This window comes from Phoenix dactylifera, chromosome 2, assembly GCF_009389715.1.
Source record: "Phoenix dactylifera cultivar Barhee BC4 chromosome 2, palm_55x_up_171113_PBpolish2nd_filt_p, whole genome shotgun sequence".
In the NCBI taxonomy this organism is placed as follows: Eukaryota; Viridiplantae; Streptophyta; class Magnoliopsida; order Arecales; family Arecaceae; genus Phoenix; species Phoenix dactylifera.
The window spans coordinates 8,007,792-8,023,652 of NC_052393.1; the positions used below are offsets into that span (position 1 = coordinate 8,007,792).

The 15,861-nt window shown below is 37.3% G+C and overlaps 1 protein-coding gene across 1 annotated transcript in view; it reads right to left on the reverse strand.

Annotated features, from left to right (window-relative positions):
- LOC103710795 overlaps window positions 1-6,063 on the reverse strand; it is a 37,638-nt gene extending 31,575 nt beyond the window's left edge. The window contains exons 1-2 of the mRNA XM_039116004.1: window positions 5,492-6,063; window positions 2,700-3,065 (exon numbers count right to left, since the gene is read on the reverse strand). Coding sequence (XP_038971932.1) covers window positions 2,700-3,065; window positions 5,492-5,531 — 406 coding nt within the window. The 5' untranslated portion in view covers window positions 5,532-6,063. The remainder of the gene's footprint in view (window positions 1-2,699; window positions 3,066-5,491) is intronic.
- Between the last annotated feature and the right edge of the window lie 9,798 nt (window positions 6,064-15,861).

Sequence of the window (15,861 nt, forward strand, 5' to 3'; positions counted from 1 at the left end):
AATCATAGCACTGCCCCAAAACCAAGCGATATGGGTCGATACTGAGCGGAACTAGGCTGTCTCGCTAGGTTCGAATCGACACGTACTGGCGCGCATACTGAACCAACAAATTGATTTGATTCTACATTGGTCTAGTATGGTACACCTGAAGAGGGAGGCTCGAGTGGTTTTGCAGTCCTAGATTTGAAGTGCCCTTAAATAAGATAGGTCTCCAAGCTTGCCATATTGTTTATGAGGTCTAATGGAACCAATGCATAACATGTTGACATCAAGTCAACAACTAAGATTCAACTCTATATAATGATTTCAAGGAGCACATTGTCACAGACACACAGCCCAAAAATCTTAAGCTATAGGGTGGACCATTCCAAGCTTATAAACCCACGTGGCACTCCTTTATCAACCGATGTGGAACTATGACAATCTCTCCCACCCAACCTTGTGACGTCCTCGTCACAGATTAGCTCCTACTTGAGTCGCCCATGGCTTGGGTCATATACGACCTTGGTATCTCCTATGAGGGACCCACATGATTGATGAGGCTATGATGCGCACCGGGCCTCGCTCTAATACCACATGTTGCATGCTCATAGCCCAAAAAGCTTAAGCTATTGAGTGGAGGACTGGTCCATGCTTATAAACCCATATGGCACCTTTTTAGTAGGTTATTCTCTATAGAGGTAGTTTATTCCATTTCAACAAGAAAGGAAAGTAGTCTAATGCACGAGGCTCCGCAGCTACACGGACGGGAAAGGTCAAACATACATAACCTTACCCCGCATGCGTAGAGGCTATTTATGTATTTCAAACCTGTGACATCTAGGTCACAATGGAGTGACTTTATTGTTGCACCAAGACATTCTCAAAAGGAACATCCCAGTGCATGAGGCTCCCACCATTATGGGGTCTGGGGAGGGTCAGATGTATGCAGCCCTCACCCCTGCATGTGGCGAGACCATTTCCATGTTTCAAACTTGTGGCTCCTAGGTCACAATAGAGCAACTTCCTATTTTCATCAAGAAACACTTAGTTAATAATGATCCATAAGTAGCACCCAATAATAAATTTTTTGCTTGATCTTTTAAAGCTTATCTTCAGTTGGCTGCTATTCATTCACAAAATTCTCAAATCCACTTCTTCAGAAGCTATAAACGATCAGTAGAGTTCCACATATTAGAAAACATGCCTCTTTCAAGAGGATAAAAGAAATCACTCTTTGACCACCAACTTACTAGAGTAGGGAACCATGCAAGATATCTCAAAAATTTATAAGAAAGAACTCCAACGGTATACAAAATGTACTCATTTTTTTTAACCAAAGAAGCAAGAATCAGCTAAACTTGAAATTCTCCATAATTGAGATATCACTCCTGCAATTTGGAAGCAGGTTCTTCTATAATTCGTGCTTCCTATTTCAGTAAGCACATTTTCACTTGTTTCTGCATCATTGGATAAATGCTAAATGACGTTCTTTTAGAAGGTTTTGATCCATGAAATCTTTATGTATCTTTGGATTGTCGTTCTAGTTAAAATACGAAATATTGCCATCATAAATTGGAGCTATTTTGATGCTTTTTGAGATGTGAATTGAGAATAGTGAGATTTGGGAATCATGTTTGGAGCTCCTTATGGAAAGAGAAATGGCCATGTTGCCAATATTCATTATGTGCACAAACAACACACATATGATATTAATGTCACTTTTACATACTACTCTCTCAATCCCCCTTTTTATGCATAAATATATGTACATTTATTTATATGCATCTAAGCTTTCTATATGCTCCAAAACTTCCTCATTATTTCAAAGCCTCTTGCTTTCTCACTCGTGCCTTTGCACTCATCCCAGCTCATCATGCAATTTAGGTCATAATATGTTGCAACAAAAAAATATAGTTATTGCCCGCTATAGATGTCTAATAAGCCCAAGTCTTTATCCATTACAAATGCAACAAAATCACCTTATGTATCTCAATATCTAATAGAACTTATGGAAAGAGTGTCATAAAAGTCCATAATATAGTAATTTGTGACAGACTAGGATACCTAATTCCTTTTACATGCATTATCCTATGGAAGAAACAATTTTTCTCTAGAGCATTGATGACAATAGCCTACTCCATCTTTAAGTCAGCAAGATAACTAGAACCAATCCAATTAATCAACATTTATCCTAGGTCTGCCTCCTGAATACTATCTTTAGAGCATGCAATGAACATACGACATTCCAGATACAGTTCTCACCTCATCCACCAAATAATTTTCTATTAAAAACATCGCAATGCATATTCATGTGCATATCACTGGGGCATAACATTGGAATGTTGTATCTTGCCAAAAAGATATGGCAATATCTATTAATATGCTTAGGACTAAAGAGAGCAATAACAAATGTCAATCCCCTCACAAGCTCTGTAGTCTAAAATAACTAAAAATATAATACCATAAATTGAATTTAAGAAGCATTGTGGATTCTCAACTCTATAATTGTTTTCTCTTTAAAATTAGAATGCAGTGAATAAACAAGTGAAATTTTGATTCTTTTAATTGATGAGCCCAAGTTCAATTAGATAAGTGGACTCATGCATGTCCTTCAACAAAAACTTCTGATCTTAGAAAAGAAAGTGAAAGAAAGGAAACATCCATTTAGATCAAGGCATAGTCTAATGTCTCATTAATGAACAGAAAGAGTTAGTAACCTGTCATATCACTTGCATCAGTGGCTCCAAAATGTGCACAACTTTCTGAATATGATATCGCTGATCCAGAACTAGATCGATTGCTTGGATCACCATCAGCTATCTTTCGGAAGTTCTGGTCAGAATATGGCATTTCACGTTTGCTTTCCAATGTAATACCGCTCTGCTTTTTCTTGTGCAGCTTCTGTTCTTTGGATTTGAGTGATATATTTTTCACCTTAGGAACTTTTAATTCTTCTGAATCTATAGGTTCTCGAGCATGCATAGGGGTGTAATTTGTCAGTGAACCCTTTGTTCTCCACCTTGAACCACATGCATTGCATAAAACTGGCTTCTCTGGCGGTCCATTCCGCCAAAGAGGAGTACCTGTTGAATAATTCAGCTTTAGCAACTAGAAATTATGTAGAAACCATAGAAATAACTTATGGATATTGATATTAATAGTGCTATCATAATACTGATATTATCTTCCTTCTTTTTTTTTGACAACTAGGATGGACGCAAGCTCTGCTGAGGGATCGAACCCAGGTCTCTTGTATCAACACAAGAGACTTTATCAACCATTGGCATCCTCAGTTTTTCTCTTCCAATTTTAAGTAGTAAAGAATGAAATTGGTCATAAAACCATAAACTTAAAAATTTACATCTCAAAAAGATGGAATTCTGTTGATAAGTTCATTCATTCCATACCACACAAATGGTAAATGAAATTGACGGACACTGGTCACAGTGAAAGAGTTCCACTAAACAAGTTGTTCATTTCATTTCAAGAAGCAAAGAGTTTGGAGGTAGCATCTTCTTAGCAGCAATCTTACACTAAATAAGGATGCAAAAGAATGATATGAGCAACACTACAGTGAAAAGGATGATCTACTTGTAACTTGAAGGTTTAGTACAGTACTGACTTTCTTAAAGAAATAAGAAGTTAAAACAAACATAACCAATAGATTTTTTCTGTATTGAATGATATGAATCTTGCTTTGTCACCACTTCCGTAGGGGCTATCTATTTTCACAATATTAACAAAAAGAAACCTAAGACTGGCTATATGTTATGTGTGCATCCCGAGCAGGATACTAAAATAAGATACTTGTAGATCACTAAATGTGAATGAACAAATCATAGCATCTTAAGCACAGTTAAATATCGACTAAACAGAGAATGCATCTAAGCAAAGGCATGACTTAACCAAGACAGTAGCATAAGAGGGTAACAATCATTGCATGTGGCATTTTGATAGAAATTAGAAAGGAAAATGCAGAGGATGCATATACGGAAGGAAACAGAGAAGCTAGGAAAGAACACTCAGAGGAGTATATAAAAAAAGGGAAAAATAGCTATTATCCACATAACAATGTAAATACAATGAAAATGATACTGGTGGTGTTCAAATTAACAAAATTTTAGTTGATATTATCACAAACACATTTCCATGCATCTAAATAATACTAAAGCCCCCACATACACAGCATATCAATGACAAAGACCTTATCTCTATGAACTTATCAGACTTTTTAACATGAAGACCGGCATTCCAAGAGCATTCTCTGGCATGAAACTTGGATAGAGATAAAGATGAAAGATGATAAACACAACTGCTTTCTGAAACTGGCAGATAATTTAACTATCGCAACCCCATAAATTATGCACTAATCTACACATCCAGAAGAACCAAGTAATTGCCTTCTCTCAGTACTGAGTAATCTCATAATATCTACGATTCTATATCACAAACAAAATTGCTACATGTTCTCTGAGCAGAGTAACTCTCTAGACACAGAGCAGCCAGATTTCGCTGTTAGAATATATAAGAACCAGGCATCTGTATTTTCTACTGGCATAGAGCCTACAAGCTGTGGCAGCTGTTATCTTGGTAAGACTTTCCAGAAACAGACAGCCAGTACTCAGTTCATGGAAATAACAGCAATCAAGTGTAGAGGTAAATGATTACAGCTAACTTAATATAAAATTTAGTTTCTATTTTTAAACTGTGTATGGTAATTTTTGGTACATTAGCACTGGTAGGCTGAGCTAGAACCCTGCTAAACTAGTAGCAGAAAACACCCCTAACAAGTGAACTTCCTATTTGCAGCAGTCCTTGAGGATTAGAAGAACTGAATACAATTAGCCACAGCACATCTGCAACCCAATAAGAAACTGTTGCCATTCAATATAATTTCCCAAGAACTTCTGATATAGGCGTTGCCCGAATTCCTCTCTTATGTGAATTTTTGATACACATATATGCTCCCAAGAAGCAGCAGGAGATCGGAAACAGAAAGATCCACAATTTTCCTTAGGGCTTCCTAAGTACAAAGGCATCCACTCGAGACATCACAAACACAAAGCATGGACTTAAAACTAATCACACTTACACCGAACTTGGCTAAGGAATTTCATTAATAGCCAGCAAAAAGGACGAAATCACAAACCAACAAAAGATGCATACACGCCAAACAATAAAACGGAAACAAATAAGCTATAATCCAATGATTTCCAGAGGATAAAATGGACCCCTGTGTATCCCCAAATGCCTTCAATATTTCAGGAATGGAATTCGAAGGCAGGCGGATACCCGAGGACAAGTATTGAACAAGAAAAAGAACAAGAAGAGGAACGTATAAAAATTGCTTCACACGGACGCCATGTTCTCGAACAAGTTGTTAATTTTTAAGAAATTAAACCATTTCAAAAAGGGGGGAACAAGAAGGAAGAAAAAGAGAAGCGAAAGAAAGATCCGAGCTTATAATTTTATATCAAAACAATCATCAGAAACATGAAGAAGAGCTCACTTGTGACTCCACAATGACAGCAAGGTCCGTGCTTTCCCATCTTTACCTCTCCTTCTCCCGTCCCCCTTCTCAATCCCAGAGAAAAATTAATAGAAAAAAAAAATAAAAGCAGTTCTTTTTATGCTAAATAATTAGCAAAATTAGAAAGAGTTTTTATATTTGTGAAGCCCTTTAAACCAATCTCAGCGGGTGCTGAAAGGCTTTTTCCTCCAAAACCCAGAAGAGAGTTCCAAGGAAGCAGAGCCCAGAGACCAGGTCTGGCTTTTCTTCTTCTTCTATCTAGCAGTCTCAGAAGACCAAAAAAATAATAAAAAAAAAACAGAGGGAGAGAGGTGGGGGAGGAAACAAAGAGAGGAAAGAGGTGGAGAAGAATGGGGAGAATGGAAGAAGAAAAAAAAAATTGCAGGAATTTTATGCAAGAATCCGTACAATCCAATGGAAGGGAGAAAACCACAAGGGGGAATCAAATTAATATTGGGGGAAAAAAAGGAGAGGAGGTGAATAGGTGGGAGAGGCCTTTCTATTTCTTCTTTCCTCTCTTTCTCTTTGATTTTGTATGACCTCTGGGCCATGGACTTTTACTGGTACCGGGTGGGGTGGTTTTTTATTTTATATGGTGAGTAAATTACTAAATCCTTAGCAAATAGCAACCCATTTTGTTTTGTTTAATCCTCATGATAATCTATTTTTATTGGGGAAGCCTGTTATACACTGTGATTCGGTGTATCAGCACTTTCCTTTTGGTTTGTTGGAGGGGAAGGAAGGATGGGAAGTGAATATTACTTGCATACCCTGATGGCCTTGGACTTCTTTGGCCATTGGTGACTTCCAACATTTTAAAGGAACAATGAGGTGGAAGAAAGGGAAATATGAGCCTTGGCCTAAGATGGTTGATTTTACTTAGGGTTGGGATCTGCTCATAACTGGTGTTCCAACATCAATTTTAAATGTATTTAATGAAAAATATTGGGATGGAAACTATATATAATATGATGGCGATATTTTTTCTTCCGATATTTGCGGCTTGCTATTTCCAAATCAGTTTTGCTATTTTTCGCTCATCTTTGTTGGATATACATGCCTTAAACAGTTAAACATGGCATTTGCAAGTCAATATCCATGGGTTGACAAGAATTTTATATACATATATTAATTATTTTTGTCAAATTTAACTACAACACGGTAAATTTGTTACTTGTTAGCATCAACTTGCCACTGTAATTGGGTATACAATAGCTTGTATTGCATATATAATAAGAAATATTTGCATGGTGATACGTAGGTGCCACAATAACCTAATATTCAAAAAAAGTATTCTAACTAATATTTTATCCAAAAATCTATATAAATTAAGAATTAAGAATTTTATTTTTCTACTTTTCATGTAAAATTATTTGATTTCATAAAACAATACTTTAGAAAGAACAAAATGATAAGTAGAGTTCATTTTGCTCGGAGCAGGAAAAAAAAAATCTTATTAAGAGAGAAAAATATATGAAAACCATTTTAAAAGCCACACAAGTTGAAATAAGAAAAAGATTCCCATCAACAAACTTTGCATATTTTCTATCAAAAATAAAAAATAACTTAACATATCAAGAAATAAAATAACTTCATACAATTATTTTCTGCTTCGAAAATAATTAGAAAACACAAATAAATTGATATTAATTCTCCCCAAGATTCATAGGGCACATCTAGTTTGCAAAATATGGAAATTATAAAAAACTAAAATATACAAAGATCAGATCCTCCTCCTTTATGTTTCCCTCTACCTCCACCAAACCCTTGGGGATTAGGCTTTTCACCAGCACCCCACATTGGTTGGATGTTGGGTCTACCCCACCATAAAAATCACAAAATGGGTGCTGATGGATCCGGAATTATATATATTATACTTTTTATTTGTTTCCTTTTATTCAGAGAACGTAATCCTGATCCAGTCCCATCCCCATTCATAACTACTTTGGCTCCTTCTCCCTGTCTCTCTCTCTCTCTCTCTCTCTCTTAACAGAGAAGTGGTCGCCTCCACTACCGGCGCAGAAACCGGTGCCGGTATAACCAATGGCCATTTTATCTCCGTCAGGTGTCAAAAAAAAGCCATGACACCACCTCAGAAGAGACCCAATTCTCATATTACAAATTCACCTGCCGGCTATTTATCCGTCTGCACCAAGATTTTCCATAAAAGCCGAGATTCCCAACCTCAGCTACCGCTGCTTTTGGTGGCACCCACAGTTACCTTTATTTACCGTCGGAATAAAATACTAGTTATCTTAGCGAGGATAATGAAATAACAACAACGCCTTTGTTTACTCTAAAACTCATCAAATATTAAATTATTATTTTTTGGTATAATAGCAGGTGCAGCCAATAAAATTAGAAAAAAAAGTTGGCAAAAAGAAAAAAAAAGCCGGCATATGGTTCTTATTGAGAAAATCTTCGGAATGATGAGTCTCATAGAAGACAACCTAATCAGCATAAGTGTTTCCTCTCTGTAGACATGAGTGGTCCGAAAGGAGTCACACTCTCTCAAGAGTATGCACATGTCATGGAATAACATTATCCTACCAACAGCGCTGCGCCAACTCCGAATCTACTCAATCACCGTAGCCAAGTATCCGTCGAAAAGGATACAGTCCGTACCCAAAACAAGCCTCGCATAAGTGATGCCCTTCCATGCGGTTCTAATCTCGACACTGAAGACATAAGTATCGAAGATTCATCGGCTCCCGGCCACCCCTAAATATTGAATTATTTTTAAAGCTAAAATAGAGATTTTAAGATTTAATGGAACTGTTAAATAGCATGTCTTGTTTTCATTTATATATGATAGCCATTATGATAGAACAATTGCTAAATTAGCACTTCTAGTTAAATTTGCCCATATCTTATCATGTTTTCCTCTAGAAACTATTTTAATGACCGTGATAGCATTATGGCAACCAGCCATAATGTTGAGGTTGAACCCTAGTCTTCGCTAAGAGTCCAGGAGCTCATTAAGTTTGCAATGGGTTAACTCGACGGGGGAGGATTTTTCTTGGATGATTTAGGTTTGATTTGGGTAAGGCCGAGTGCTGTAGCTAATCTTTGTTAGCCGTTGGTTATGTTTAAGTTTTGTTGGTCCGAATTGATTAACAGATGACCTCGAATCCCATATTTTAAAAATAATTTGGAGTAGCCACAATGTATGGTAACCATGTGGTCATCCTGAAACAATGAAGTGCCCCAACTATTGGTCAGAGTTTGCCTTCCCAGCTATTATTGATGTGAAGACTGGACAAAAACTTAGAGCACTTGTATTTCATTGACCATCGCCATCTAATTCTAATGACAATGTTTGCAAAATTTGATAGAACTAGGTCAGAGAACTTATTTCAAATTGGTTTGTGAAAGGACTCCACAAACGTTCTCCAACTGAGTCGACTCGGCTTGCGAACGGGGCTGATGGATGGATCAAGAAGTCTGGCAAAGACTTAGAAAAAATCTATAGCTGATTATAATATATTATACAAGCCTAGATTTTATGATGCAGCCTAAGGACTGATGCTCCAACCTTTCTCCGGTCCCCATTCCACTTGCCATCGTCCTCTTCCACATTAGTTATCTTTTGGAACATTTTTCTTGGAATTCACAACACATAGACTAGCATCCTGAAATGAGTCAAAACGATCCATGGTTTCATTATCTTAATGAAAATCTATTAAGCTCTCCCGGGTCTAACTTTCCTCTGAAAAAACAAAAAAGAAATGAGCCAAAGGATCCACTCTAGATGTTGATGGGGCCAAAGGACATGAAAGTTGGTGCCGGATGTAGTTCTTGCTTGCAGTTTGCCATGATTGTACATACTAATGCATCCAAATTATGCATAGTGCCAGGTTCAAATGAGGAATAAATACATTTGCTTATTGTGCATTCATTTACATTTGTGATTGCAGCTATAATAACCCAAAATGAACCTCATCCAAAATGACTAGCCAAAAAATATTATTTGGATTCATTGATCCTGTATAAGTATTCAAAATCTACCCAACGAATAACTAACATGAAACTAAACAAACATCCTCCTGGGTTCTCACATACTTCCCACGTTTAAGTCTTGATGTCCTCGTCAGGCTAAGGGATCAAATCCATACAAATCTAATTATAAGTACCACAATCGGCCGTAGTCAACCTCAGTAGATTCGTGCTGTAGTATCTCCTAATCCATATAGGTTATTGGTCGGATCTGCTTTAATACCGTTTGCAATAACTCAGGATCTTACTTAAAATAGCTAGCCGGAAAGTATTATTTGAATTTCTGGATCATATATAAGTATCTAAGATCTACCCAGCGAATAATCAATATAAAACTAAACACATATCTGCACGGGTCTTCACAATAGCCATCTACTATAAAACATAACATGTCCTCAAGAAATCATTATCTGATAACGAGAAAACTACCTGTGCAAGAATTGCTATGTAGAAGATGTCTACATGGAGTAAACTTATATAGCCGAGTTCGAATCGCCATGTATAAGATGTCTAGCTTGAGATAGTGGGTTTTTGTGGTTATAATCATCCATGTTAGGGACTTAGGGCTTGCCACACAGATCCCTGCAAGTATTGGTATTGTTCGCTGGAGAAAATAAATCTCAAGACTCAAGTATCAAGATGAAGGGTATTTTTGTGAGATTACATGTTCTTCTGTATCCGGAACTTAAAGCTAATTTTGAGACCGATCTTCCTGATTTTCAAAGAAATAATCCTATGCCATGGATTTATATACGACATAGCATACACCCCTCTTCCTTCCATCCATTCCATTGCAACCACCATTCCTCTATCTTCTGTCCCTTAAAAAATACATAAAATTTTGGCTTAAATGTGAGAACAAGGGACCCACCCACTGCTACCTAAAGGTATCCAGGGCGCAGTTTTTGACCATGAATAGCATCCTTCATAATGAATCACAGGATTCACAGGCTCACAGCTTCCTTGAAAGGTTCAGCTATTTGAATATGTTATTTATTCCAAGAGCAAGGTATTTCCTTCGTTCCCAAGGTTTTATTTGCAAATAATGATGGGACCTCTGACCTCATGGGTTGGCAATTGATTTCTCTCAACCGGATGAGAAATGGACCGGACCAATCTTTCTTGCCCGAGGCTTTTGGACGATAGGCATGGCCCGTGACAACAACCAGAATTTAATCGATCTTTGTGTCTCGTATAAAGCCATTGAGATTTGTGCCACATGTCCACGTCCATTGATGGAATAAATGCGAGAACTTAATGGCCGTGCACGGTTGCCCCAGTCAAGCTATGGAAACTGCAAGAAAATTATGGCTTACTTCTCGATGCCTCCGATCTCGTGGGCTACCGCGTTTATAGAACAGTCAGCGAGGATTCGATTCCGTATGGGTATTCTTCTCTTTGGAATTTTAGGTTGGTGCCATTAAACAAGGTGATTATGTGCTAACTTCATAGCCAGCTGTGAGATAAAAGTTAATTTGGTCTAACTAAGGAGAAAAAAAAAAATTCTTGGTTTGTGCAACTCAAATATCTTAAAAAGATGAAGAAAAATAGAAAATTTAACGAAAATAAGGTTTAGATCTCCATTTCTTCCCTTTTCTTGATGAATAACAAATTAATATACATAACTCCCAGTGAATTCAGCTATTGTATAATTCGAGTTGAATTCTTTTTCTCAATCCAATAAGATTCGGCATTTTCCGCATAGGTATGATTAGTTAGAAAAAACTAAAATTCTGTAAGAAGTAGATCTCGACTCCTGCATCAGAGACGCTCCATCTAATTTTTTCCGAATTGAGAGATACATCTAGTTAAATTATTTTTCAAAAAAAAGTAAATGATTTGACCAATATGTTTTGGAGTTCAAATGGTAAAAGTTGGATCTAACTGGCACCGCATCGTAGAGCTTGAAAAATTACTTGATTAAAAAAAATATCTTAATCGGATATCATATGTCCAATTTATGGTATCCAGATGTTTGACATGCAATTCAATTTTTCGATATGATGGATCTCGCTTGCGCACTTTGTCTGGTCCTAATTGAATGGTAAAAGTAATCAACATCGAGTTTGGTGATCTTTTTAAATCATAATTAATATAGTCCATGAAGAGGATAAAAACCACGGTATATAATGGTTTATATCCATAACACTTTGCAGGCTTGTTCATTAGGAACAACGGCACGAGTTCTAACTTCATTGCTAATTCTAAGCAAACTTGGTGAAGCTATCAGCCATCATCACATCGTTCATACCTTGGTTTGGATTGGACATGGCGTTCGGCCTCCAACCTTGGGGTACAGCGTGTGAAGCCAAATCAATCTTATAACCTCACCGTTTTGTTACTAGGTCATCACAACATAAATTGATTAGCATATTGGAGAGTGACTAGATTATGTTCATCAACTCTGATATCAGACAAACTTTTTTTATTGGTTGGTCCACATTCAACCATAGGCCAATACTTTTTTCCCAACTTTTCTTGACGCATGGTTTCTATTTTGTCCACACATATACATACATACATACATACATACATACATACATACATACATATATATATATATATATATATATGGGTGCAAATGGGTCGGATCATGTAGGGTTATGAGTGGCCTCTGTTAGCAATATATCTCCTAACTAAATAAATAAATCTCTAAATTCAATTAATAAAAAAAAAATCTTAAAGGAAATAATATACATGCATATCATCCGGCATCCAAATAATTCTATTTTAATACAAAATAAATCTATTCTAGCACAAAATAAATCTATGCATTTAATAAGTTTATATCATAGAATTTCAAATCCTACCAATCTACTAATATTAAATTAAAAATAAAGGTAGAAGAAATAGCCTGATTGAAAGCAGGTCGAAGCGCGTAGACGCTGTCCCAAAGAAGTATTTGCCCCCACGTACGGGTCACCCGGCAATCCTTCTCGGAGATACGACGACCCTACAACCTCTTCTTCGGCACGTCTCGGAAGAAGTCAAAGCGAACCCAATCGGACTTGCAGATCCAGCAAAGAACGGAATGAAAAGAACTAAATAAACTGAATAAAAAATGTAAAATAAAATTTGGAAGTGGCTAAGAGGGAGAAGAATTTTTCCAGAATTTTTCCACTATTTTTCTGAAATTTTTCGTGTTCCTAAAGAGATGAAATGGAGGGGTTTATATAGGGATTTAATCGGGGGCAATATGGTCTTTTCGGCGGACGCGTCCACGCCTTCCGCGGACGCGTCCGCGCAACGTGCGCCAACGGGCGCACGCGTCCATTTGATGCGAACGAAAACGCCCGTTGGCGTTTTCGTTTTCAAACGAGCACGCGGCCGCGGCCGCGGCCGTTTCCAAAGCGTAACGCCCGCTGGGCGTTACCCTTTTATTTTTTTTTTTCTCTCAAACGCGCACGCGGCCAAATTTCGGGCCGCGTGCGCATTTAAATTTTTCCCAACAATCCCCCACAAAAAATTTAAATAATTTTAAAATCAAAATAAAATGCTGGATATCTTATATTATGTAATAGGTGTAGGTACCTTTCGGTTTGAACCTTCACTTAGTGACAATTGATTACATCTGTGGAGCCAAGGTGGTCTTAACCTTGAACCTCGGTCCATGGCTCAGATTAAATCAACAACACACATAATATAGCCCGATCTGGGTTCTAAGCGGGTTGCGCTGTTATGGCCATGCGCAGATATCTATCATGTGCTTTTTAGGGAATCGCCCATTTCCCATAATCGCGGCCTCACGACTGCACATATAGGTGAGTCCTAATAAGGAAGCTAGCAAGGAAGCTCCTGCCTCTTGGGTCTCGGACTCATTAAGAGTTATACAAACGAACTCATCCTACCGCTTGCTTTTATGAGCACTAGCGCCATAGGGATGAGGACAACATAAAATAGTGCTCCTCTTAGTCACACTTCGGTTTGTTTCTACCCATTGAACCTTTTAAGGTTGGGTTCCCACCGTGGTGATCTATCTTTATGGGCTAAGCCCCATCCCCCTCGACGACTCTAGAACCACTGTTCTAGATAAACCTTTTGTAAGCTGATCAGCCAAATTATTTTCTGATTTTACAAAATTCAAGGCAATAACATTATTTTTCAATTTATATCTCAATGATTTATGACGTACTTTTAAGTGCATGTTCATTTTTACATTGGTATTTTCTTGGTTGCACTTATCTATTGCAGATTTACAGTCACAATGTAAGGAGACAGGTGGTAAAGGTGACTCATCTACAGGAAGGTCTATAAGTAGATCTCTGAGCCACTCAGCCTCAGTGCTAGTAGTGTCTAAAGCTATCAGTTCAGATTCCATGGTACTCCTAGATATTAAGGTTTGTTTGGTGGATTTCCAAGACACAGCAGCACCTCCTAGGAGAAAGACGTATCCTGTGGTGGATTTAACATCTAAGGTATCGCTGATCCAGTTGGCATCACTATAGCCTTCTAGAACAGCAGGAAACCCACTAAAGTGCAAACTATAGGACTTGGTACCCTTAAGATACCTAAGAATTCTCTCTAATGCTGTCCAATGATCTCTATTTGGATTAACAGTATATCTACTAAGTCTATTTACAGCATATGCTATGTCTGGCCTAGTGTAGTTAGTTAGGAATCCTAGTGAGCCTATGATTTGAGCATATAGGCTTTGAAGGATAGGAGTTCCTAAGTTCTTCTTAAGATGTGTAGAGGGATCAAAGGGAGTAGAGACAGGCTGACAATCCGAATAATTAAATTTGTTGAGTATCTTGTCAACATAATGACTTTGGGATAACTCAATTCCATTTGCACTTCTAATTATTTTGGTATTTAAAATTAAGTCAGCTTGTCCCAAGTCTTTCATATCAAACTTATGACTTAAAAATTGTTTTACTTCATCAATTATCTGAAGATCTGTCCCAAAGATCAGTATATCATCTACATAAAGGCACAAGATCACAAATTTGTGTCCAACTCTCTTATGATATACACATTCGTCTGTGCTATTGATTTCAAATCCAAATGTCATTATGGTTTCATCAAATTTCAAATGCCATTGCTTAGGTGCTTGTTTAAGACCATAAAGAGATCTGACTAGTCTGCAAACTTTATTTTCTTGGCCTGGGGTTTTAAATCCCTCTGGTTGGTCCATATAAATTTCTTCATTTAAGTCTCCATTTAGAAAAGCTGTCTTAACATCCATCTGATGAATCACTAATCTATGAATGGAGGCTAATGCTATAAGGACCCTAATAGTAGTTATCCTAGCTACGGTGCATAAACATCAAAGAAATCTACCCCAGGTCTCTGAGTAAAGCCCTTGGCAACTAATCTAGCCTTAAATTTATCTACAGAGCCATCATGCCTAAGTTTCTTCTTAAAGATCCATTTGCATCCTATTGTTTTACAACCAGGAGGAAGATCAGTCAATTCCCAAGTATGGTTTTGGATAATTGATTGCATCTCATTGTCCACAGCTTCTCTCCAAAAAGGTGAATCCAAAGATTTCATTGCGTCCTCAAAGGTAGTTGGAGAGTCTTCTATTAGGAAGGTATAAAAATCATCTCCAAATGTTTTCTCTACCCTGGATCTTTTACTCCTCCTAGGTTCTGCTTCTACTTCTATTGTTCTTGTCCTTATTCTACTAGAGCTACTAGCTATACCGCTATCTACTCTAGTCTTAAGTGGAAAGGTGTCTTCAAAATATGTTGCATCTCTGGCTTCTATGATAGTGTTGTTACTAATATCATTTATTTCTGAACTTATTACCAGAAATCTATTGGCATTACTATTGGCTGCATAACCTATGAATATGGCATCCACTGTTTTAGGGCCTATTTTCTTTCTCTTAAAATCAGGTATTTTTACTTTTGCCAAGCACCCCCACACTTTTAAATAGCTAAGATTAGGTTTTCTATGTTTCCAAACTTCATATGGGGTTAGATCATTATTTTTAGAGGGAATTCTATTAAGGATATAACAGGCTGAAACAAGAGCTTCCCCCCACAAATTTTCTGGTACTCCTGAGCTTATAAGCATGGAGTTCACCATATCCATTAAGGTCCTATTCTTCCTTTCTGCTACTCCATTTGATTGGGGAGAATAGGGTGCAGTCACTTCATGAATGATTCCATGATCTTCACAGAATTGAGTTATGTCATTTGATGTATATTCACCTCCCCGATCTGATCTAAGAATTTTAATTTTCTTTTCCTGTTGGTTCTCAGCTTCAATCTTAAAAATTTTAAATTTGCTGAGCACCTCATCCTTGGTTTTAATTAGGTAGATGTAACAGAACTTCGATAGATCATCTATAAATGTTACAAAGTATCTGTTACCTCCCCTAGAAGTTCTACCAGAGTCACAAACAT